The sequence below is a fragment of the Scophthalmus maximus genome, chromosome 21 (genome assembly GCF_022379125.1).
Source record: "Scophthalmus maximus strain ysfricsl-2021 chromosome 21, ASM2237912v1, whole genome shotgun sequence".
Classification (NCBI taxonomy): Eukaryota; Metazoa; Chordata; class Actinopteri; order Pleuronectiformes; family Scophthalmidae; genus Scophthalmus; species Scophthalmus maximus.
In genome coordinates this window covers 3,294,087-3,320,721 of record NC_061535.1, presented here as the reverse complement: position 1 = coordinate 3,320,721, position 26,635 = coordinate 3,294,087, and the positions used below count along the sequence as shown (strand labels likewise).

General features: G+C 42.8%; 2 protein-coding genes across 6 annotated transcripts in view; both read right to left on the bottom strand.

Moving 5' to 3' along the window:
• The window catches only part of c21h8orf34 (chromosome 21 C8orf34 homolog), a 51,414-nt gene extending 33,753 nt beyond the window's left edge, over positions 1–17,661 (bottom strand). Inside the window, exons 1-6 of one of the 5 annotated variants that reach the window (XM_035619722.2) lie at positions 17,093–17,661; positions 7,005–7,080; positions 6,617–6,748; positions 4,577–4,696; positions 4,310–4,338; positions 3,293–3,456 (exon numbers count right to left, since the gene is read on the bottom strand). In XM_035619722.2, the coding sequence (XP_035475615.1) occupies positions 3,293–3,456; positions 4,310–4,338; positions 4,577–4,696; positions 6,617–6,748; positions 7,005–7,080; positions 17,093–17,161 (590 nt within the window). In that variant the 5' untranslated portion in view covers positions 17,162–17,661. Of the gene's footprint in view, positions 1–3,292; positions 3,457–4,309; positions 4,339–4,576; positions 4,697–6,616; positions 6,749–7,004; positions 7,150–17,092 lie in introns of all 5 variants that reach the window. The other 4 variants (XM_035619720.2, XM_035619724.2, XM_035619723.2 and 1 more) reach the window with 4 other exon arrangements.
• A 594-nt stretch (positions 17,662–18,255) lies between these two features.
• prex2 (phosphatidylinositol-3,4,5-trisphosphate-dependent Rac exchange factor 2) overlaps positions 18,256–26,635 on the bottom strand; it is an 89,993-nt gene continuing 81,613 nt past the window's right edge. Inside the window, exons 39-41 of the mRNA XM_035619353.2 lie at positions 24,056–24,158; positions 21,193–21,260; positions 18,256–19,091 (exon numbers count right to left, since the gene is read on the bottom strand). Coding sequence (XP_035475246.2) covers positions 19,046–19,091; positions 21,193–21,260; positions 24,056–24,158 — 217 coding nt within the window. The 3' untranslated portion in view covers positions 18,256–19,045. The remainder of the gene's footprint in view (positions 19,092–21,192; positions 21,261–24,055; positions 24,159–26,635) is intronic.

The window sequence follows — 26,635 nt, the reverse complement described above, 5'->3', positions numbered from 1 at the left end:
CTTGTTCTGTATATGTAGTGTTCAACAGAAAGAATACATGAAGATATATAGGAGGGTAGAAGTTCAGTATATGGCACAGACTTCCGCTGGGTGATAATGTCCCATTCCCCCGGACAGTGTCTGTAAAAACAAGACCTTTCCTGGAATATACTTCTGCCAAAGCTGCATCTGATTTCCCATGTGGCCCTTGTATTTATCCTACTAGACTCCGCAGTCAGTCATACAGAGAAGATTCACCACCACCTGTCATCTCTCCATATGTCCCTCTGTGACAGGTGGGCTGGAAAGATGGACAGAAACAAGAATAAACAGAGGGAACTAGGCAAAGTAAGAGCAGGACGATAGAGTGGCTTGACAAACAAGGTTAGATACATAGGAGAATGTGAAGACTCTAGCCTGAAAGTGCATGAGAACCAGAGGGGACAACCTATTAGCACTGATCAGGATCAATGCACGTAAGGCTGCTGGCCCTGATGGCATCCCCGGACGCGTGCTCAGGCCCTGCGCAGGGCAGCTAGCTGAGGTCTTGACTGACACATTCAACCTGTGCCAAAACACTCCAAGGCAGTGAGCCTCAACGACTTCCGCCCTGTTGCACATACCTCCACCATCATGAAGTGCTTTGAGAGGCTGGTCCTGGCTCACCTCAAAACCTGCTTGCCACCCACACTGGACCCCCTCCAATTCGCCTACCGCCAGAACAGGAGCACGGAGGATGCCATCTCCATGGCACTACACTCCGGCCTTTCTCACCTGAACAATAACAACACCTATGCGAGAATGCTGTTCATAGACTTCAGTTCAGCTTTCAACACCATCTTACCCTCCAAACTGATCACCAAACTCAGTGACCTGGGTATCAACACTTCCCTTTGCAACTGGATTCTGGAATTCCTAACCCCAGTCTGTTAGGCTAGGGAACCACACCTCTTCAACCCTCATCCTGAACACCGGCGTTCCACAGGGTTGTGTGCTGAGTCCTCTGCTCTACTCTACTCCCTCTTCACCTACGACTGCACACATGTACATGGTTCTAATACCATTGTCAAGTTTGCAGATGACACAACGGTGGTTGGCATCATCAGCAACAACGATGAGTCGGCCTACAGAGAAGAGGTCCGTCACCTGGCAGAGTGATGCGCCGACAACAACCTGGTTCGCAAGACCAAAGAGCTCATTGTGGACTTCAGGAAGAAAGGCGGCACACACACCCCCATCCGTATCAACGGGACGGAGGTTGAGCGTGTCTCCAGCTTTAAGTTCCTGGGTGACCACATCTACGAGGATCTCTCTTGGACTCTCAACACTTCCACCCTGGTCAAGAAGGCTCACCAGCGTCTCTTTTTCCTGGGTAGACTGAAGAAGGCCCGTCCATCTCCTCAGATTCTGGTGAACTTCTACCGCTGCACCATCGAGAATATCCTTACCAACTGCATCTCTGTATGGTACGGCAGCTGCTCTGCTGCGGACCCGAAAGCGCTACAGAGGGTGGTGAAAACTGCCAATGCATCACCGGTTCCTCATTCCCCACCATTGAGGCTGTCCTGGGCAAGAGATGTCTGCGGAGGGCGCGCAGCATCGTCAAGGACAGCTCTCACCCCAGCCACAGACTGTTTGCCCTCCTCCCCTCTGGGAGGCGCTAGAGGGTCCTACGTTCCCGGACCAGTAGGTTCAGGAACAGCTTCTTCCCTGCAGCTGTCACCCTGCTGAACTCTGCACCTCGGTGACACCCCCCACACTCCCCCTCCAGTGACTGTACTTCCCCCTCCACCTGGACTGCCACACACATCCCCTCCAGCCACTGAACATTTGCCCTCAAACCACTGAACATTTGAACATCTGCCCTCCAGCCACTGAACATCTGAACAGATCTGTTTAGAACTGTATTCATCCCTTATAGCGTATTCATCTTATATCTATATATACACATATACGTTCATAGTGTATTCATTGTTTCCATCACTTGTACTGTCAACTGCACTTTATTTATACTGATCCATTTGCACTACCTACTGCTATCTGCTGCTGAACCTATTGTATTTATTTATATATTCCTGTACATACCCACATACATTGCACTTTACTGCCTTTTTGCACTTCTGGTTAGATGATAAACTGCATTTCGTTGTCTAAGTACCTGTACTCTGTGCAATGACAATAAAGTTGAATCTAATCTAATCTAATTAAGGCTCAGACGGGATTTTAAGAGAGGTCAACGCTGGTCTTTGCCAGCTTTCTATTCACCCCGTGTCCTCATTCTTTAGCTCCTTATCTAGACCCTAGAGTTACAGTATCTTGATCTTAACGTGTTAAGCCAAGATCCTTACTGAACCATACTGTAACTTTGATTTGCAAAGGAAAATACTTATGTTTTTCTGATCTCCGCATTTTTGACAGCGTGCCAGAAAACAGCTCAGAGAACATGAAAGTGATCTCAATCCTCAAACTGAATCTGCAGTGGGAGCAAGTTCCCAGTGAACGCAATTAACTGTTGATAGACGAGTGATCTATCAGATGAGCAAAGTACTGAGAGAAGGAACTGTCATCCTTTTTGGGCTGCTGCGCCATCTCAAAGACACAAGGCAGCAAGTTTATCACACTCCTCAAAAGGTAAACGCATCACATCTCACTTATAGGCATACGCAGAGGAGAGCTCATCAGTGAGCCCACACACATCTCTACAGTATCTCCCAGCTCAGGCTTCGAACTAAGTGATTCCCCCCTATAATCCACCCATACAGTAAACTAATGAGATTAACACCGTCTATGTCAGCTCAGGCCCGCGCATGATTTATGGTTTTATATCCAATCCTCCTCTAATTTGTCAGTGCATGTTACATCATATACAAAGTAATACCAACATCTGACAAGGAAGACCCAAGCAGTACCAGGCTGTTTGGAATCTGGATAGTTTTGCAAACATTCGAGTGAAGAAAAAGATTCCTATGAGCATAAGAAATTATTTAACACATGACACAGTTATAAGACATTTTTAAAATTAGCAAAAAATTATTTGGGCCTTGAGCACACATAAATGAGGTTAGCTTTCATTCAAAACTGGGTCGAAGTGGTATCATGGCAAGCGTGTTTGATTGCGCCTTTGAAATGGGATTATCAAACCCATTCACATGGGCATTCCTCAGGCAGCAGGAGCCACAGTTAGAACATCCTTATGTTTAAAGCGATAATAGCTTTGCTAAATTTCTTCAATTTTAAACTTTTATTATTTAAGTCAGACGTGCTCGCAAGCAAGCACAACACACACAAGATATATATAATGCCAACCACTAACCTCCCAGCAGGACTGCTGTCTCCACTCCAGCAAACTTCAGTTTTGGCCCGAGGGACAGGGGGCCGCAGCATTTCGGCAGCAAGTGGGTCTGCGTCCTCCTCCTCACGACCAACCCACTCCCCCACCACCCGAGGGCGCAGCATCGAGTTATAACCCCCCAAGTTCTAAAAGAGCAGTAGGGAAATGATAAATGGCAAATTAATAAAGACAAAATGCAGATTTCAATTTAAAAAGTCAGAACTACTAAAAAAAAAACAACAACATTTTCTTAACACTATGCAGGGTGAGACAATTTTCTTCACTATAACAACTGTGTCTGTTCTCAGGAAGACTTTTGACAGCCAGCAGATGATTTTCTGATATCTGTCACCCTCCAATTCTGCTCCCAACAACCAGCCAGCACACATTTACAACCCTGCTCAATATACAAAATTCAGAGCCATGTCTGCTTGTCTTTGACTAAATCCGGGATAGCATTGAATTCCATCATCTCTGCGTTATCGGAGCAGGTATTTAGAATTCATTCTGTCCTGTCCCACAGAAACGCAGGAAAATCTCTGGGCTGAGAGCCAAGGACATTGGACGTGTACTGTACTGCTGCACTGAGCAGAGTGTGAAGTCCCTGTCAAAACGTATGCTGCATTTCCTATCCAGACCCATCCTTTCCAAATCGTTGTGTGCATCTCAAACCTGAGCAGCCGCTGCACTATTGTGTTGGGAGAGAGTTGGCGCCAGGCGAGGACAATGACAGGGCTCAGAGAAAAAAGGATCTGCAAGTAAGATGCACAGTGAAGCAGCAAAGGAAAGGGAGATGGAGGACATGCTCACTGAAGTATCACATTCACATAGCACTCCCATGAGATAGTGGCTCATCAGTAAAAGAGCAGCACTGCTCTGAAACCATGGGTTTTATTTGATAAGTGATGTCGCAAACTGTGACAAAACTGCTTCCACATAATTTCAATGTCAATGTTTTTATATGAGACTATCAAGGACTCCAGTGTAGTTAATATCTACCTGGTCAAGCTCATCAGAGATAGCAATGCCTGTAGAGAGAAGAAAACAGTTAAAAGCAAAGAGAAGCATCTTCTGCTTAAATCCCAGCTCAGAAGCAGTCTGAGCCGAGCAGCGAGCTCCTAAGACTAGCCGCTCGATCCATTTTCCTCCCAGGATTTACAGTGACATTCACAAAAAGGTCCACACTCGAGTTCTGTATGTTACGATGTATCAAGCACTGCTCAGTATATTGTAAACATGCAATCTTGCTGTGGTGCAGCCACTCACTGCGCGACAGGCTCTCCAGGGCCTTGCCCAGCTTCTTGCTCTCCTGCAGAATGTGGCTGAGCTCGTCAAAGTCCCGACTTTCCCTCCAGTCCCAGGATGGGCACTCGACTGACCGGGGCACTGGACAACAAAAAGCACGCACAAAAATAGACTATGTTATTGACAGCACATCAGATAAAATCTGTCATACTGAAATGTGATATGCAAACGCCACAAACTGGACTGTGTGAATTACTGCAGCATGAAATGGAGCAGAGACACCAGCAGAATGGCCGACATGTCTCATTCCAGGAGCACAAAGCTCATTGGCCAGAGACCAGGGGACAGTGTCTGTCAGTCTCTTTGATTTAACACTCAAGATAACTCAAAACAGGAGCAGGCAATGACCCACATACTGTACTGACATCCAGCTAACAGCCTCCGGCAGCATAGCTCAGCCTCTGTATGATGGTTAATTAAAAAAAACTGTTGGATTCAGACATTATTGATAAAGGAAGGGCAACATTGCTGTGAGGGGGGGGGGATTACTTGTAGTTCCCTCCTCATAAAACGTTCCTATGCTCAAACACAGCTGAATTTGAATGAACATGAAAAACCAGTGGGTTATGATGCCAAATAAATTAACTGGTCGTCTCTGCCACATTTCACAGCCTGAACAGACATGTTAACTAGAATGTAATGCAAAAGAGTTTAGAATACATTTCCTGCATGTTTGCATTCAACAACATATCTGTTGACAAGCGCCTGAATTGAGCGTCACCCTTCTGTTTGCATTTGCACTCATGCATTCAGTCAAATAAATAATGTGAGATAGTGAATATTTGACAACGCTGTTGCCACAATCTGCCATCCTCTACCATTGTTTATCCTTCCTTGGCACCATAAACATACAGCAAATGTCTCTACCAAAAACAGACTGGAGGGGGTGGGGGGCAAAAAAAATCTCCCATTACTTCTGACTAAGAGTGCCATTCTGGTCCCTCTGAGTGTTGCACCGCCGCAGCAAAGGGCTGGGCTGTTTCTTAATAGCTTAGATTAAGGGTTAAGGATTCAATTCCCACTGGGGCCGCCCATTAAAGCGTCAGTCACGTAGACATGAGACCAAAGCACAGCAAACATTTGGCAAAATGTAGACAGTGAAGAAAAAAAGAGTAAAAGGGAGGGATTCAACTAGATCAGCGTGTTATTGGGACCTCTGTATATTTACAACCGCTGTTAGGGGTTTGTGCGATATGTCCAATGATGATGAGAGGCCGTTCTTTTGATTTAAATCTTTCATTAGCTCGTCACACCAAAACACCTTCACATGTATTTTTTATGTGATTTGACTTTAAATGCATCTTGGAGGCTTCTAACTCTGACGGGGGCAACAGGAATACCGCTAACACTCCTCACTTAAGTGTACCTCTGTGTGCCAAGTGTTGTTCATTTTATTCTGACTTCTCCCCCTCACCTGTTTTCCTTTACTCGTCCTTGTGTCTCTTTGATTGTGAATAATTCTCAGCTCAACCTAAAATAGACTTGGTCTGGCTTTGACAGAGCACAATGTTAAATTATTGAAGTAGTCTATGGCTCTGCTCGCTCCCCATCTGACCTAGTGTGTCACTCTTCACTCTGACACCATAACTGGAGTAATTTATTGCAACTAAAAGTTCCAGAAAAGTCTTCTCATCTGCGTCCATTCTGCGGCGATGCATCAACTTTGTGAACAATTTATCTTTAGTGCGTAGCAGTGCAGCAGTGGATAAAAAAGTGGCACATTGTAATTAACTCATGTGCAGGGCTGTAGGCGGTTGGAGGAAGGATGCTAGACTATATACTGTGACTAACTTTAATAAGATATAATTATATAAAATTAAAAATGGAGATTAAAGCCAATGGCGCATGTAATTGGGAAACAGCCGATACAACAGGTATCAACACTGTGCAGCTTCATATTCTTAAGTGGATTGTGTGTGTCTGTGATCTAAATATTCACAAAACTATTCAGGAAGTGGAAAACTTTGCTTAAGTACGGTTGGCACACAAAAAGAAACTCACAAGACTTGGATTCTGGTGAAGGAGGAGAGATACTGGAAACAGCCAGGTCGCTCTTGGATTTCTTCGGTTTCTTTGGGTGAATTTGCCATGGCTTCTCGTAGTTACTGTACTCCCTTCGAGTGTTTTTGCTTTCTGTTGTTAGGAGATATAGTAACATTTAGCATCAAGGACACCTTGTTGTTGTTTTTTAATTCAAGAAAGCATCAATGCATTTCAACTTCACTCTGCAAGCTCTGTTGTCTCCGACACTGATGCGGACTAATAGCTGTCTTTGAACCTACCATTTATCATAGCCTGCGGATATCGTAAGGAGGAGTAGGCACAAAGACAAATACCTTACTCTGCATTCACGTGTACATTATGAATATGTGCACATGTGTGTACTGACCTGGGGAGCTCTGTGCCCACAATGCTGCGGAGCCAGAGAGAGCTCTGTGCAGCTTGCCGGGGCTGTCTTGCTTGGTCTGCAGGTGATCAATGAGAAAAGGGATTGGATGGTCTGGAGTCTCAGTTATCAATTTGGTCATCAACTCCTACAGGAGCAGAGTAAAGCAGAGGGCAGTTAGACAAAAGCAGCACTACAAAATGAGATAGAGAGTATGGCCAGCGGAACATGCTCGAGAAGAGAGAATCAATCCCTACAAGATTTAAATGTCTTTTGTAGATGACTTCACTATCAAGGGAGAGTACATGAAGACAAGTGGCCAACTGGTGGGATAATCCCATCGTCTTCAATGTAATTGCAGCAATTTGCTAGACTCCGAGTCAACATCCTAAAAAATGATTTGAAAATTCAGGGCAAACTACAACAGCGTGTCCCCAAAGATGGGAGCACTTCCCTTTTGTACAAATTAGTAGCAAACATGTCCGCAAGCTCCATCAAAATCAGACCACAAGGACGGACAAACGGACGAACACTGCAAGGTTTGGTTATTCAGTGCATTTTAGGTTAATTCTATAATGAGGAAAATGAGACACTGAGGAACAGGAAGGTTGGGAATTGTTCATAGTGGAAAAGAAAGGAGAGCACACAGGGAGTCACAGTAACAGGTGCTAAGGGTAGAGGCCACATCTTACGCTGCGTGCCGATTTTAAATCCTTCAAATGCATGATGGGAATTCAGTATCAAATCCGCCAATCGTGTCAGAACTAATCACGTCCCATCTCTGAGCTTTGCCAACTGATAAGCACAAAAAAATTCAGGTCTACGCTAATTTACGTATTCCAAAGAATTTCACACCAAAGCAAAGCTTTTATTTTTACTACAGTTGGAGGGGGGATACCGGTGAAGTGAAATGAGCATATGCTAGAGTGAGCGAGTGAATTGTGTGTTGACATTATATAATATAAGAGTTTGACCAGTTGAAGCCAGTCACACGCAGCTGTGGCTGACTTCAGGATGACTACTGCAGAGAAGAAAGTCATTAGTAGACTGCAGTGAATTGGCAGTAATGTATGGATAAAATCTTTGTGTGTGTGTGGCTGGTATGGGTTTCCCCTTGTGGACCTGCTCATGTCTCTGCATGTGTGTATGTTGCAGGGGGTGGGGAGGGCAACAGGGAGACATCCTGTGTGTGCGTGCGTGCGTAATATACGTAGCTTGCTTGCTAGCCTTGGCTGCACTGTGTGCTCAGAAAGCTAATCAGGTAAACGGTCAGGGGGAGATTCCTGCCCTGCTGCAGTGTCTACAGCAGCTCTGACAGCACACAGCGTGTGTAGTAACAAACAGGGATCACACTGATGTTTCACTGCAGGTCTGACAATGGAGGAACCAAACCCTACTGCTCGGTGAGCTGACGTGATCTACAAGAGTAACAGTCATATGAGTGAATCCTATGAGAGAATATATGACAGAGGGAGTTTAGTGAAGCATACCCTCCTCCAAACTGCAAGGGATTTCTGTGTCCCCGTGTGAAACAATAAGAAACCACTAATGATGCAAAGATGTAAAAGTGATAATTACTGCTGCGGGTAATTTAACTAACGTACCAACAGGAGGTCAAGAATGAAGTTTGTAATTTTGTAGAATATACACGTAGTCACACCAGCAGAACTCTATTAACTACCCTGGGGTTTCCAAGTTTATTTTTTTGTGGGGAATGGGAAGGATGACTGCAGGGGAGTGATTTTCAGGATTTTGCTTCCCAGTGGAAAGTACACACTCGGATGTGTAGAGGGAGGAACTCAGGCATGATGTGGATGCCTAAAGTAAACAGCAGCGAAATGCAAAAACAGATGGACAGAGAAGAGGCAGCACATGTGGGTAACATCTGCATTCTGCCCACATCTGTAGTGTAAGACACTGTTGTACCAACATTATACTGTATATTGATTGCACATCCCATTAGTTTATAGTGTTTTGCATCCATGACACAAGTTTCTGACTAAACTAAAGCACCCTTGTGTCCTTCACCATATTCAATAACATCATAAAAAAAGCAAAGAAACATAGGAAACTGATCCTACTGAATCCACACGGTGGATTTGCGTACATTACATAACTCGTAAATCCAGCAGAGCAAAGTAACTGTAGCTGACACCTTCAATTGCTATGGTGATATCGTGGTTTTAGAAGAAAAAAAACATGAGTTGTGTTAAATAAGCCAATGCAGTTTGACTGGTGATCATATTTTTTTTGACAGGAGGCATAGTAAGATTTTAAATTTGGTCAATATTTCTATATTCCAGTAGACTTTAATGGGATTTGGCTTGGAGTGATGTGCATCCCTAACGTGTATGTGCAAGAGAGAGAGCTAAAGACGGGCAGAGAGTCAGAGCCTCTGCATCAGTGTTCAGTAAGCAAGGCTACAGGTGGCATGAGACATACAGTTTGTATCTGTGCAGATCTGTTGTCGGGGCGACAGATCTGCGGGCCCCAGGCAGTATGGTCTGGGAGTGGTAATCGACAAGCTGTCAGCCGGCCAAGAGACACCCGTGTCCTTGGAAGCTCTCAAGGACTCCCTCCGGGTACAGTGACAATCCTGATGCTCTCACTGATGCCCCCTGCGTCTCTGCAACTTAAACAAACTCAACCCAAATTGAAAGTGGAAAAAGTCTATCAAAAGGAGAGACCAGTAATCAGGGAAAGTTCTGAAGGCTATTCAAAAGGGGTAGATTGAAGGACAGAGGGAAGACAGCCACAGAGTTTAACGATGACAGAGACCATACACCCTGCTTAAGTGTTTAAAGGGGAGTATAGCAATTATTCCAAACCTTAAGGGATTCTTTTCTATTTCCGACCAATGGACGACTCTTTGCTTGTGGGAATAAAAGGCAGTATCACTAAAAAGTGCAAAGTAAAATAATGGATTGAAAAAAATCTGATAGACGGAGTTGATGCAGCTACATAAGCCCTTGGTGTCCCTACCTAAGCTTTACTTTCTTGTCAAACTGTGAGCTGATGAATTTCCACCTCAGCTGTTGCAGACTGCTGGTGTAACGTGAGGAGGCACTGAACCAACGGCACACACACTCTGCTCAGGCCCAATTTCTATGATGTCCATGTTCCTAAGAAGCAGTAGATCCATTAAGCTGTTTACTGAAACGTGACAAGTGTGTGTTAATATATTGCATGTCTGAGGATAAACACAGGGCGTCGGGAGCAATCTACTACATGTATTACAACATGTTTTGTCAGGGAAAATAACCAGAAGAAACCTCACCTGCAGGATATTCTGAATTGAAATCAATAATCACACCAACTCTGAAGCTGTGGCTCTGATCAGATATAAAATCTGACATTTTTCCTCACGACTCGTCCTTGTGTAAAAACATTTAAATGCAGCAACGTCTCTTTCAAGACTCCCAAAAGGCTCGCCGTCCCTGAAGCCTGCACTGGAGGCCAAGAGCTGCCACTGATTTACAGCAGCCGTCATTTGTCAGTGAAATATAGGAATGCAAAGTCACATAACAGGGTATTTAAGGTGATGCCTGTGTGTCTGTCCAATGTGCTTCATAGACAGAGAAGGGTGATTATTGGTGAAATGGAGAGAGCAATGTGATAGGTGAAGACAGGTAGAGAGTGAGAGAAGGATGCCGCTGGAAGACATCCAGACCTTGAATAAGCAGCAGACAAGATCAGCAGAGATCATGCGGAAGAGGAGACCGTGGGAGAGGCAATGTCACCTGACCAGACCGAGGCTACCAGATAACACCCATTAGAAGAGAGGTCTGCCTCGCTCACTCCATCATGCAGTAATGCTTCCAGGCCACATTTATAACCACAAATGTTAATATGTTTTAGCATGAGGGGCTGGCTCATGATTAGTCAATCAATTATACAGTGATTGAAAATTAAATCAACCACAATTTGGTCAGGAGATGGAACGGAGAGCTTCCATCATTAACCTGCAGGCTGCACTCCACCACCGACAGTGTCTAAACCACACTAGATCTTCTACATGCATCACATGCATCTATGCTTGATGGGGATACCTCACATAGAGGAGGTCTAATCAGACATTTTACCCTGTCCCTCACCTCATTAAACACTGCAAACGGTCCTTCTGCATTCTTAAATTCTGGCAAAACTTAAGGCTTCATGAGTCTCTGTTGGTCAAATCAAATTGTGTAAACACACAAAAAAAAGAACTATCTTCATCCTCCTGTGTAACCATCCCTAAACAGTGTCTGATCAATTATATTAAAACTAGTTTTGCATTATACTCACTTGCATTATACAAGTTCACATTGAACTTAAGATAAACTCAGATTTTTTCCACCGACAGAATCAGGACTGTTTTAATTACTAATCCACGTCGGAAGAAGTCAATAAAGTACAAATTTCTATTGTGAAGTAACAGTTCTAACTTCTAACTGTGGTAGAAAATATTTGTAGGACCCTTTCACTCATAGTAAGAAGCTGATTGAAAAATAAGATTCAGCACAAAGCACATCCTCGTAGTATTTACACATATGCACAGACAAACACTGTATTAATCCCTCTTTAAAGGAATAGACACACAATTAGTCATCAGCTGAAAAACTGTCAAGGTCCTATAGCAGACGATCAGCTCTCCCATACCACCAGCATGACCATCAATTATACACAGCAGTAAGCCACGAGCGTCCTCGGGCTGAAATTGGACAATAACTTTATTAGTATGCACAACAGAACATGTACGCCGTCTCCTTCCTCTGTGCTCTCACAAATCGCAGACGTTCCCTGACACTACCTCAGGTCGCACGGTCCAAATCTTCCCCAAACTGGACTTTGCTCTTGGTCTCACTGCCTGATCACCCAGATATCCTTCGTCTTCCCCATTCAACTTCCTCTATATTCCTCTACTCCGCCAGGACCAGGCCCGGCCCTGGGCTGCCTGTTCATCTGCCTGTCGTCATGTAATTACTTTAAGTGTGCCTCACAGTGCCTGGAGGGGAGCTGTATAAACCCATGCATGACCAAATGTCTGCCAGAATCAAATCATAAAACTCAGGACCATCACCAAAACTGAAAGATAAATGGTATCTAGAAATTAAAAACCAAAACACAGCCTGATTAGGTATGCCAATAAAAAAAAAAAAAAAAAACAGTTTCTCTCCTTCACTGTTGATTTCTAAATGTGAATCCTAATGTCTTCCTTTGGCCCGCAGAGACAAAACAAAAGGGAAACGCCTCAGTTCAGTTTCCAAATGATGCCACCAGAAATTGCAAATTGCATGTTAATCTCAACCGATTGCATCGATTTTTAGCATGCATTTTGCAAATAGGATTTCAAGTGAGCATTTATGCGTTTAGATGTAAATATGTGCTAATATGGGTTCCTGGAGAGCGCATATCTCCATACCGCCAAGACTAACGGCCAATTTTGCATATTAAAGAGAATTTTGAAAAACTCCTGGATCTGCTCATTTATCTGGATCCGTTCCAAAAATCAACAGGTTCTTCATTTGCCATAGCTGCACCCTTTGACCAAATTTCATGAAAATCTGTTCAGTCATTCATGAAGGTATAGGGGATTATCCTGCTCTGAAGTATGGTATAAGCACCTCAGTTCTCATATTGGACTGTAGATCAATATTAAAAAGGGTCAGTATTCATTCTGAAACAACAACCTCAGTTTGCAGACATTCTTGCTTTGGATTGTGGGGTTAAGTGAAATATCAAACAAATAAATTCACAACGCAACCAACTGTTGAGATAAAATGACTGGGATTTTACTACCTAGTGTTAGGGAGGCATGCCATTGACACAGTAACCCTGTCAGAGAGAAATGTTGCCAGGTGCGATTGTACTGGACATGTTCTGTAATAGGACCCATGATGGATTATTCTCCATGTATAACTGAACCTCTATATCGGCAAAATTTCCGCGTGTGGGTGTTTTGTCTCTAAAAAGGTTAAAAATTATCTGCGACACATTCCATAGATTTTGTTCCATTTTTCTGGAAATGTACAGGAATTATAGCTAAAAGACACAAGACATGTTACAAGAAAACAGAAATGACACCGGGAAAGACAAGGCAGAGCATACTGCTAGCACAGCACATGAAAACAGCCTCAACCCAATCACACCAAGGTCCAATAAATCTCTTCTTAAGGGAGTGGGCCTGTCCAAGTCCTGCTTGTACAAACTGACCGCTTTCCAGCACTGCACGACTGAGAGACGGAGCACAGCAGATTAGCGGAATTCCACGGCTGAGCAGGTTGGAATGAACCTTTTTAACCATGTGGATGAATATATTTCCACAGAGAAGTCTATGGGGAGGACCAAAGTTATTCTACCTTTCTATTGGGAGCAATAGCAGCAAAAGAGCAGCTTGCTTATTTGAATTCATACACCTTTACCCAAGTTATTGTCTGGAACCGTTTGCAGATTTGACAGCAGTTCGCTTTTCTTTTTTATTTATGGAATTCAACCATGTAATTTGCAGTGAGTTTCTGCACATTGAGAATTACATGAAGGATCATTCCTCTGTGTGAAAGGAATTCTGAGGCTGTGACTACAGAGAGAAAAATGTGCTGTATTTCAACGAGATAAGATTTAAGTGATGAATTATAGTTGAATTATAGCTTTAGTCGTGTTCTATGGCCATCAGTGATTTGTACTCTCATTGTCAATGTGGGTGCTCTTGTGCAACCAATAAAACCTCTAAAAAGATAAGACAGACATGATCCATTTCATAGAATTTGTATCCAAGACAATACAAAATCCAGCTTTTCCACTCATCAGTATTTTATTCATATCAGCAAGGGATCATTAAAAGCCCTGAGCTACAGTATATGAGCAGACCAATATTCAAGCTATTAAATCTACTAAAGAAAAACTCAGACTTTATCATGAACAATGACACCAATTCTTCCACAGGACAACATCATAACTCAACATTTGACGGTTACACCATTTCTGGTTCAATCCAGTGACACCTTTGGGTTAAAGCTACATTTACATGATTCTTCGCTTCACTGTTTCAACATAGCAATTACATTGATCATGGCAGGGAGCAACATGAGTGGTTTTCATTCCGTCTGGTGATAAAGGCAAAGACTGCCCCATTTTTTTTCCTACTGGCTGTGTTACACAAGTTTAAATGTCAGATCCAGCTGATCATCCTTGATAATGTCAATCTACAGATTTTTTTTCCATACAATTAATGGGATTGTGTCAAATCCCAAATGCCAGGAAGGGGCAAACTCATCCTTTTTAATAATGACGTAAGTAACACACATGCTTGCTGTATCGCACAAAAGGATGCGGAAAATGTGGCCTTCAACTTGCTGTACTGGCTACACACTATAACTCTTAATGTAACAGACGCATGAAAGATCACGCTGCACTTAAACCATTTGGAGAATGGAAAAGGAGGAGGTGTTTGAAAAGATTATCAATATTAAGTGGCCGACAATAATCTGGGGTGCAATTACTTCAATTATTATGACAACTGCTTGACTTCTCTGAGAATATGCCGCTGGTGTTGACTCAGCTTCCTATCTCTGAACAGCAACCATTTCATTAGAGGAAGGGGGGGAAAAAAATCAATTCTCTGGCAAATCATAAGCTGTGTCTCATCAGAGTGAGTAAATGAATCCCTGCTCACTGTTACACAGACGTTTTAATACTGCAGCAGTGTGGCGGGCAGGAGGACGAGGTTATGTGGTTTGCAGATGAGCGCGAGGAGAACAGTTTCTGGTGAAACACTGATTACATTGAGTGGTGTTTACTTGGCATGAAGTAACAAACCCACAGTGTTAATTAGATATGGATTGGAGAGCCTCGCTCAAACGTTCATACATAATGCTGGCTCACCCATATCATAGATACACATGATGCTACATTACATACTTAAAAGGCTCCTCAATTAATACATTCAGGCAACTGTATCTAAAAACAAAACTAAGATCGACTGAAAGATTTTGCGTTATTCCACTCACACGGAGGCGATCAATGTATTCTCTGTAGAAATTATATAATTTACTGCAGAAACTCTGCATGGTGTCACTGTAACGTACTGTATGCAGTGCATTGCCTCAATCCTTGATATTATTGGTTTGGAGTTAGAGTGGAATGTTAGAACCAATTTGTTACCATTACTGGTCATAACATTGGTCTCCCTGTTATTTTGACTATCTGTGCAGCAAGCACAACTTTCCCTCAGATGGATTTACAATATGTTCACCATATGACTCATATTACCGATATTAATAGGTTTTGTACAGTAATGCACGTTGTGTCAATGGGTAATAGAAAAAAATCATTGAGCTCTTGTAATTGGAAGTTGTTGGGACATTTTAACTGATGCATTTAACCAAAAAGTGTTGTATATTCGTATTTGAGTGACAATCAAAGTTTCAATCAGCTCTTTTTGGTTTGGGCACTGCAGCAGAACAGCCGTATGATTACATCTGCTGCATCAATTCTCTTCATCTGATCCAAAAAAAACAAAAAAAACAATACAAAAAGAATTCCTGCCCCACTCCTGGATTCTTCTTTTTCAACAACACAACACCGGGGTAGCACTTGCATCATGTTCTCATGGGGAGAGTGGCAAACACAGGAGAGTCTCCAATGCATTCTCCTCTTACTACGCCTCCTTCCAACTAATTTAACAAACCTGAAAATCAACATTGCACAGTTCAGCCACACCATCCATCATCCAAATACTCAGCAATGATCCATGTCATTGCTGGACAGGATAGAGAGTCGACAGGGTATATAAACACACCTTCAGGACACACTTCATGATGCAATACAAAGCATGTATGAGCTTTAACATGTGAGCTCATTCATCTTTGGACCAAAGGTGGTTTTGATCAGCACCAAGAGATGCACCTTAGAGTCACTTTGCTTTAATGGTCACATCAGAGACGGCTCAATTGTGCACAGATGCTAAAATTTAAAAAAGGAGAAACCAGATGCAGGAGAGGTGGAAGAGGAAGATGGAGGGCTAAAAAACAAACAGAAAGAGACAGAAAGCACAAAGGACCATGGTTGTGCAGCGGAGCCTGTGTGACTGCTGTGGCCTCACATCAAGATGTCTTCTTCCCTGGTTAAATCTACTGTCTGTTAGACACAATGTCTCTGTCCACGGTGCTGAAACGCGCCTCGCCACTGCTCTTATATCTGATTAACATGCACTTCATGTTTATGTGTGTACTGCTGCTACAGTACTACACATCCAGCTGGAACACAGAACTGACACGTCAGCACTTTCTGGCGAGAAAACGAGATCACGTGCATGTGAATATTGCCTTGCCCTGAGCACAGTGCATGTCGACCTATTGAATGCCCATTACGCTTTTGTCTCGCCAGCTCTCTTGACAGACTCTGCTGCATTTCAAGCAACGACAAAAAAAGGAGACAGTTGGATTTTTGTCTGTTTTTGCTGGGATTATGGCTCACACCTCTGCCTGTCAGCAGTAAATCCAATAGCAAACAAAGAATGAAGTCATGCCGTCCCCCGGGGTTGCTTAGAAGCCACAGTGAGAGAACACCCCAGGATGAGCACAGATCCCTTGACTGGCAAACAGAGAGGCAGGTAGTTGGTTGGACTGTGTCGCCGAAGGCACAGTAACGCCAACACTGCTGTGCAATAGGAATCAGAACTGGCTTCCCAGAGTGGCCCCTATGACTTCAACAAACTGTCAGGCAGTGGCAGTGATCATCATCTCTTGAAAGGCAAATGACCGATAAAAGGGCTAAACATGGAAAATATGAGGGCAAACACAGCAGACAGTATTCATTTGTATTCATTTGTATTCCTGTGCTATAGTAGTGTGTCAATTTAAATGGAAGAGCAGTGGGACGTTCCAGGAAGTGCATACAAATCAATCGTTTTCCATTTAATCAGCCAAATGCTAAATAATCTACAGTACAATGCAGCACAGGGTCTATAGGGAGGAATAATTGTGTTCAATGTAAACTCAGTGACTCCAGTGTGACCAGCTCGCGTCGCAGGTGCTCGCTCATCATTCATGTTGTCTGGTGCTCTAAATTGGAACTTCAGAGTTCTAGTTCTTAGGATGAATCCGGCCACTCACCTCGAACAAGGGTCCGATTCTGTTCCTCTCCAGGTACGACTGAATTCTTGACTGTTGTGGAGACGCCATGGAGAAAAGAAAACTGTTGTGCCTCCTGGAGCTTTTAGCGGGATGAAATTATGGGGTGAGCCGGTGTCATTCGTCCTTCAAAAGGGGGGGGGGGGGCGTTTCGGCGACTACGAAAAAAGAAAAGCAAAAAAAAACAACGTGCAAAAATGTCACTGGTGCTGCGGCGGAGCGGCGTTAAGTTTGGAGCAGGCGGCTCGCAGCCCGGCTCATGGTGGACACTCAGCCCCGGGACCGTCCCCCCGCTCGTCGCCTCACTCGCGGACTCCGCGGCGGCAGCTATCCCGGACAGGACGCCAGTGGCTCCGCGAGCAGCTCCGTGACAGACGTTACAAAGGTTCCGCTCACTGTGCCACGCCGACTCCCATTTATCCGGCGATCTCGGTCAGCCGGCGCCGGGCGTGCTCCTCCCCCGAGCTCAGCGCGACTGTTGAGTGTTCTCGTGATCCGCGCTCGTTTATGCTTCCACCTGGAGCGATGACGTGAGTTAACTGCGCAGCCGCACGCGCAGCTCACCGAGGGAAATTAACGCAGGTGCTGCGCATTTTGTTAACGAGCGTGAGAAAAAATGGCGGTTAAAAAATAGAAAAAAACTATTAGCCTATTATTTGTCTTCCAATTAAGATAAAACTATTACTTAATAGAAGTAGAATGACCATACGAAATTTGACTTTTTATATGATATATATAATGCATTAATCATTGTAATCCTGATCTATCATCTATAAATCATTTAATAATTAATCTTACCATTTACATCATCAACTTTTTTTAATTGTGAATCTGTATCCTTTATCATGTTTTATATTCTATTCATCAGTAGAGCGCATTGAATTGCCCTGCAGTTTATGAGATGTTCCTATACAAATAAAGCTGCCTTGCCTGATAGGCTAGCATGTTTTTTGGCATGAATCAAGTCTATTATACAAGTGTTCCATGTTAACTATTGAATGAATAAAGTCAATGGTGAATTGATGTAAAACTACATGTTATCAGCTTAAATAAATTTGCGTCGTTTTAGTGTTGAGGAAAATGTGCAGCTAAAGTTGACCTTCATTTTTACACTGATGAAGCAACAAGATGTAGGAAGAGCAATAGAGTTTACACTAATGTATTTTATTATCACTTGGTTGTTTGCATAGAATCAAGCTAGCCATCCACTCTACTACGATAACATCCCATAATAAGTAGCACAGAGAGACCATTTAATCCTGAGCATTGTCAATATAAAATAACAGAATATATTTATTATGTGTTAATACTGATGGATCATTGGAAATCTTTATATGCATGCATATAACAGTCAATATTTTTTTTTTGTAAACAGTGGGGAACAAGGGCATACTTGTAAATGTATATTTACAAGTGAATAAAAATCATGTCGAGGAATGTTAGAAAAGACATTCATATGGTTATCAAATACTCACAGGTTGAATAAAGCATTGAAGGCACAGAACAGAAGCAGACAAATTGTTGGCTAATCTGAACAAATACAATGCCAAACATCATCCAATATTCTATTAATCAGAGTTATCTTGCTTATTTCATATGCACCGATAACATGAAATGCAAATTTCCTTCATGAAAACAGGCATTATTTTCAGGGTCGACTCCGTAAAATCTTTTTGTTTTCTCACTCTGTAACATCTCCTTGACAGATACATTAAACAATTTAAAAAAAATCAAAATATGTATAAAGTACAACAGTGAAAAATATAAAGTATTAAAAATACTATTTACGTTTTTTAAAATGTCTATTTACACTTCAGCCAGGTATTCTGAACATATAGAAATGTCCATGAAATGTTTTTCATTAGGTTGGTCCTTCATGGGTGGAGGACAGACTGCTTGGCACTCAAAGCTCAGCGTCTTCCTGGGCACAATGCATTATGGGTCACCATCAGGGGGAGGAGGCTGGCACAGCTTGTACAACCTGGTCAGAGAAACACACACGGAAAATGTCCCTTAATTACATTCCAATATAAAATATTATGAACACTGAACAACAGTGATCAGTCAGAGAGAATATTTTCAAAAAAAGTATCTTAAACTGATACCAAAGGAAAGTCAATCAGATTTTTTTTCCGCAGTTTCAAGACGAAAGTGGAAAAATAATTACTCTTAGAAGTGCCGAGAGGCGGGGTTCACCCTGGACAGGTCGCCAGCCTATGGCAGGGCCACATACAGAGACAAACAACCATTCACTCTCACATTCACACCTACGGTCAATTTAAAGTCTTCAATTAACCAGAACCTTCTTGCTGTGAGGCAAAAGTGCTAACCACTACACCACCGTGCAGCCCTTCACAAGTGTTGTTGGTACGAATTAAAGTGTATGGTAACAATCACAAGGGCACTTGAATATAAATTCGCGCTGGTCGAACTCTTTGTGTTTTAAATGCTATGTCAATAATTCAGTAGTTAGAGCTGTTTGTATTTTAAGGGAATTAGAAAGTATGCATACTGGCTAAATAGCTTTTTTTTATTGTTGCTGTTATAAAGTCCATTCAACTTCCAACCATGCCAATGCACATCTCACAGTCAAGTAGAGCCCGACCAATTAATCAATAAATGTGAACCTTTCACAGACATACTGTATCGGTATATGTGTGCCAAAACACACACATATCTGTGAAAAACATTATGGGAAAAAAAATGTATTTTCTTAATTCAAGTTCTATGAATTTGGTTGTGTTGTTCTCTTATTCATAATATTTTACAGTACAGTATATGATTAAACTGTAAAATATATAAAAGACTCAATTACACGTTTTTGTCATTAGGGTTCATTATCAAACCCTTCAAATCCCATCTTAGGAATGATTGCCTTTTAATTATATATATATATATATATATATATAAACTGATGTTTTGGTAACAGAAATGTTTTAATCCCCAATATCGCTATCGGCATCGGCCAGAGAAAATCCATATCAGTCAGTCTCTACAGTCAAGGATTATATGTTCTGTTCTTCTGTTCCTAAATGAACAGAAAAGATTACTTTAGTAACACATTTATTTCGTGTTATGCATAAACGATCAATTTTCCTCCGGTCTCAGAGCAAATTTCTCCAATACCAGCTGCATTTCTTGCATGTCAACACAGCACTACTGTAACTGTCCTCTGTAGTTTAAATGATCATTTGCACCACTCACATCTTTTTGGCTTCTGAAGAGACTCACTTCACATCACACGGCTGCAGGGAGACACTTACACTGGAATCTTTCATCGACAGATCAGTGAGAAGCTCTGCCTCGTGAACATCCGGCATATCTCATGATCCACAAAGCGCATTTACTGTACAGTACATATATTCGACAGAACTCGCTCAATCTGTAACAATTATGACATAAACCTACTGAGAGTGCAGCAATTTTGCTCGGTGATAACGATGTCTCAACACTAATCATCCCACTACTTAATTGTATTTTCAATTTCACTAAAAGGTTCAAAAGGGCTGCCTGTCACACAAAAGCCTATATGTCACAGCCAAATGGCTGAGGCGGTCCGTGTCCTCGTCTTGGAGCTACTGAGAACAGGGAGCTCCCCTCTAATGGAACCATTTGGCCTTGTTCCTGCACAAAAAGTGCACACAGAGCATGGTGCGTTCAGGTGAGATCCGACATCCAAGATTCAAGAGTCAGCAAAAACGAGTGTGTGTTTTTGAAGTTTTCAAATACTTAATTATGCTAAATAGGACTTTTTGTTTCCTCTCCCTTTCAATGACCAATTGTCATCCACCAGAAAAAGGAAGCCAAACTATGTGATTTGACACCAGTTAAGGAAATCTTCCAATCAGAGAGTTCTTGAAAGCACCGACAGGAAGAAAATTCTTAAAAGTTTTGCATCTGCATTTCCGCGATACAACATATTTAAAGCATCTTATATTCTAAGCAGTCGTGTCATATTGAAAATGGTCAGTATATGTGATATGTGTCTAGTTACTGCTTGATTACATGCAAAGCCTGCTAAGGCCACTTAGATGAATAGGCTGATGTTACGCCACACAGACAGGACATGACTGCAGTTTTACCTTGGGACAGATGACGGCGTACGATCCCTCACTCCCAGATTCTTGGCAGAATTCTGAACTCTTGCCCCCTGAAAGACCAACAGAAAAAAATCAACAATTCATGACATTGTGGATCAGCTTGAAATGCAACAGCTATAAAAAGGTGCTGGAAATAAAACCATAGAGAGAAGAGCTTAAACAAAGCTTAGACAGCCAGTGAACAGTTGCGCCTGCTGAGAATTGAAAATGTCTTCTCCCAATGCATGGTATTCAAAAAAAAAAACACACAGGAGTCTGTTGATTCAGCATTTGTTTCGAAATAATACGCTGCTGAGTATTATTATTCAAACTCAATGCTATCTGGAATTATGTATGCATTTCCTACATCATTATCAGGGGGCATTTGAAATTTTTGAGGTCTTGCAAATTTTAATGGTATAACTCTTCATAATAGGTCTCCCCTTGGCTGTTGAACAGATTTGTTCACATATTTCAAAAGTCAGCTGGGCCCGGAGAGGAACAACCAAAAAATCGAAAACCATCTCAGGTGAAATACATCTTATGATGTTTGACGCGAGTCGAGTGAAATTGCTTCCCGTCAGACCGTGAATGACTGACATTTCACCTGCGAGAGCGAGGGTATAAATTCTAGGATAAACAGATCCTATAAATACTGCAGGTTGCAAACTAGACGTCATACGATGCACGAGGAGAACCTAGAATTTAGACCACAGCTGTGTCTGCTCTCTCACAATGCATGCGTGCGTGCGTGGAGAACACGCAGAAGAAACTTTGTGAGGAAATAACAGTACAGAGGACTTTGATGAATGCTGCTTGCGTTTGTGTGTTGCAGAGTTTGATAGTGCTCAGTGAGGTGCGTGTCTGCTCTCTTCTAATGTTCCTGTAGGTTGCTTGTTGGGCGCAGAGTCGGCAGATACACATCTGCAGGGGGGCCAAGATGCAACTCAGCCTTTCAATTTAAGCACACAAACACCCTGCTGTCACAAATGCCTTCCCTCCCTCTATGATGCACAAATGCACACAAAACAAAAACAAAAATTACACAATTGAATCACTATCCAAACAAGTCATCAGCGTCTCCTTTTGAAGCATAGAGGGAGCCACTGTCCAAGAGTGCATTAGCTGACCTCTCAGTTACAGCTCTGTCGTCTACAATCTGAGAGTCGGCCTCAGAGTTATGTTTCAGATAGCAGGATAGCATCAGCAATTATTCGATTAATCTGATTCCTCCAGACATGAGATGTCCCCGATGTCCCTACGGGACGCGGCACCCAGGGAGGATCAGATGAGTCAGAGACAACAGCAGGAATCAAAACTCTTTTTACGGTTTCTTCAACAAGTGGAACTTCATTCACATAAATTAGGTCTCTGAGACTTCTAACCTCTGGAAGGTTTTAGATATTTAAAATACTGACCATCAGGCCAACATTGCCATCCACAGATCCATGCCACCATCATGGCTAAAAACATATTCACCATATGTATCTCAGTTTATCCAATTCAACTGTTCAAGCTGCAGCAGAGTACAAGCATGTGCAAGTGTCTACAAGTCCTCCACTGTATTATAATGAGCAATTCTTCACCTTTACATTCAAAATACTGCATAATACACTATACATATACAGTCCACATTTTGAAAACTGTTAAGTTTACAAACCAAATAAATTTTGTGCGTTCTTGTTCTGAATGACGTTGTGTGAGCTTGATGGATTGGTCCTGCTGGGACAGGATTTCTGTGCTAATAACCTTTTTTGTGAGTAAGTATCACTATTCTGCAAGGAAGAAGAGGCATCATCCATATTCACGTTCATCAGGTTCAACGGCTGATTTCTGAGAGGACAGACACGCTGGCACGCACGCACAGGCCACTTCTCAGCAGTGTGCAGGGCAATGAGGTTGCAAGAAAAACAGAGGGAGTCTAACAACGGACATAACAAAAATGACAACACAATGAAAAAGTTCTCTTCTTATAAATTAAAAAAATCTCCCAAACCCCGCCCTCCATAAGACTTAGTCCAGTAGTACTCAAGGTCAAACAATGCACAGAGTTTCATCCTCCTGGCTGCGATCCTGGTTCTAGGGGTTTGGGAATTAATGCCTCTCCTCCCGCAGTATCTCAAGCCCTTCGACTAACCTCTCCTCTCACTGCACACAGCAAAATGACCTCCACTCTCAAACGTTCTAATGAGCATCTGAGACGCGAGCCAAGAATCTGGTCATGGCTGCAGCTTTTTGAGGGGTGAAAATGTGTACGCACTGACTGAGCAAGTAATGGGAATTCCTTCCCTTGACCCCCAAATAGGAATGCAGACAAACAAACAAACAAACACCAGACTCTCAACCGGTCTGTCCAGTGTCTCATTACTTTTTTACCCCATTTGGCCAAATTCATATTCTGGTTACAGTGATGCAAATCTGATGAGATTAAAATCAGGCAGAAAGGGAGTGAGGGGGAGGGCAAAGGAAGGAGGTGATAGAAATTATAATATAGCCATGAGTAGAGGAATTTTTTGCTTATGGACAGCAAACACCAAATATATACTGTACTGTTGGCTTCCTTTAAAACTTGCAATATTATTGATGTAGTAGTGTCTGAGAGGAATATAACATTGACCAAGGAAGCTAAAATGGCGAAACTGGCTCCACTAAAGGCACCGTTTATTCGAATCAATCAAGCATACAGTTTGTCTAATGATTTTGGATGCCGAAATGGTGCTGTGGATTGAAACACTAGATTCACTCCAAGGCAGAAAATGTCACTGCAGGGACTGTGCGCCAGCTAAGGAGACAGTAACAAAGGGGCGATGTATGCTGTGCGTGTTTTAAATGCAATGCGCGTGCATGTGCAGAATACAGTACATACCTGTTTCCTCATGACATCGGTGGCCTGCATGATGCAGCGAGGGGGCAGGCCGTGGTTCCGAGCCAGCAGGATGGCCTGCTCCAATGTCACACTCAAGGTGCAGCTGTTGATCAGACAGGAAAACGTGAGGTCAAACTCAAACATATACACTCTCATTCTGCGTATGCATCAGAGCTAGGTAAGTGGATGTTAAATTGGTGTACATTTTGGTTAAGTTTGATATGCAGCAAAACATGGGGCATTTACTGTGGGTAAAGCATACAGTCTGCACAAGAAAATCATCTGTAGTGACAATAAGCACCTTCTCCAACTCATTCCCTCTCTCAACATGCTTTCATGGCAACAACAACGACAGATGGAGATTGAAAGCGAGATCTGAGACTGAAGCGAGCATCAATTGAAAATAAAAGCATGTTAAACTCTGGGCCTCGTTCAGACGTAATGAAGCGCTGGCAGGATTCAGTACGACTACGTCAAATCCCGAGTGAATTTTTGCTCCTCTTGACACCTCGTCATCTGCATCGCATTCCTTCCGGCCTCACCTTCGCTCATCTCCTCACTAATGAATCATTCCCTTTGCCACTGAAATGTCACTCACGGCGAGCAGACGCGCGGCTTCGGGAGAATATCAAATCCCCTGTTCTTCGCCTGGGACCGAGCGGAAGGAGAGATTGGTGTTGAATTTTCGGCGCTTGAGGACACTTCCTAGTTTCTTGATCAACAGGATTGATACGTCTTGTTGCGGGCGGGAGAGAAGGGTCCAAGGAGAAGTCGGCGTCTCTCCTGTGGCAGAGGCGATACACTCTCACCGTCAAGAGGGTGTGTAAAATGAGAGTTGACACGAGTCTCTGACTCAAACTTTGTTGCCAGGCACATTCACAGACACGCCGTCACTGACCTCTCTCGTCTTCACACACACACACAGATACACAGACACACACAAACAAACACACACACACACACACACACAAAGGCTGTTGGGTGACCTTTCTATGGTACCAGTGTATCGACCCAGGGCCTTTTCTCTGCAAATTGAACTGTCCAAAGTTCTGACACCGTCAAGCTCTCTTTCATTTAGGTCACATTCCCCTTCGGCTGCTGGGAAATCTAAGCGGATCCCTTTCTCCTGCAGTCGGGTTCAGACTTCACTGTACAAATCTTTAAAGATTTCAAAAGAAGAAGCAGATGTTCGAGAGGGACACGCTGCTTCCGGAAGCCATTACTCTGACTCAATCAGATGTAGATTTAAATGTCCCCTTGAGGTCCAGCAGCTAAAAGTGATGCAATAAAAGTAATGATCTCAACAATCACCTCCAGTATGCGCCAAACACAAAATCCCAGGATAGAAGTGAAAAAGATGTTCTTTCACAGTCCACCCCAGAATATGTTAAGTACCCGTTTTCAGCTTCCCACACCGATGGAGATGGGGGAGAATAAAGTCACCCACAGAGGATCTTTAAATATCTCTTCAGCTGGAACAGGACGAAGGAGCTGCACAAATTCTTCCTCTGTGTGTGTGTGTGTGTGTGTGTGTGTGAGGCTACACAGTTTTTCCTTTTCATTAGGGTTGGTGAGAGATAGTATGACGTGATTTATATCCAGCCGTTTTATGTCATTCCAGCCCATATCCCAATTGTTTCTCCAGAGCTGGGTCCTTACTTATAAGAGAGGAGAAACAAGAGCAACAAACACAAAGAAAGGGAAAGAACAGCAGAGAAGAGAACAAAAAAGGGGGGTAGCTGAGTAAAAAAACAAAAAGTAGTGGAGTAAAGAATATTACAAAATGGTGATGCCCCTAAAATATCATGCCTTTACGGTTATTAAAACTCATCCATCAAGCCAACTAATCCAATCAATACTACCCGAGAGCGCTGCCACACTGATAATGCAGTTTCCACATTAGTAATCCACTGGCTTGGTTTCACAGGTTTCTGCTTTATGCCAGATGGATTTGAGTGCTCACAATCTACATGAGCAATACATATTAGAGTAAGCAGTGAAATTGGTTTATTCATGCATAATCTGTATTCTGTCAATAGATAGGGGGGTTACACATAAAGTCAATGACAGCAGAGGAGACTTACATCCGGCGAGTCCATTAAAACTTACTTGACTTTGATATAGACTCCAATACCCCCATCATTCTGCAGCTTTGGAGGGTAAAGCAGTGTTTAAGGAGTAAGCCAGTTCAAAAATAATCCTATATATTGCAGGCCTTGTCACTTGCTATGACATGGTACACTTAGGCTGCCTATCTGGATGAGTGCGTGTGTGTGCTCCCAGATATACACACAGACAAGCCGAGTGTTAATAAAGCAGCAGCAGTCATTGCACAGACAGGAACTTTCTATTAGAGCTCAGGCAACCACGCAGCTCCATCCACAGCACTTTATCAAGCTATCAGTCACATCCAGCACACTTAAGAGTGTGTGTGTTCGTGTGTGTGTGTGTCTGAGACAAAAAGATGTGGAAACTGTCAAGGGGTGAAGAAAGAGGGTATCAGAGTATTAGGTGGGCGGGTGGAAGGAAAGAGCAGAGTAAGAGATGAAAGATGAGCTGGAACGAGGGATCAGCGGTGAC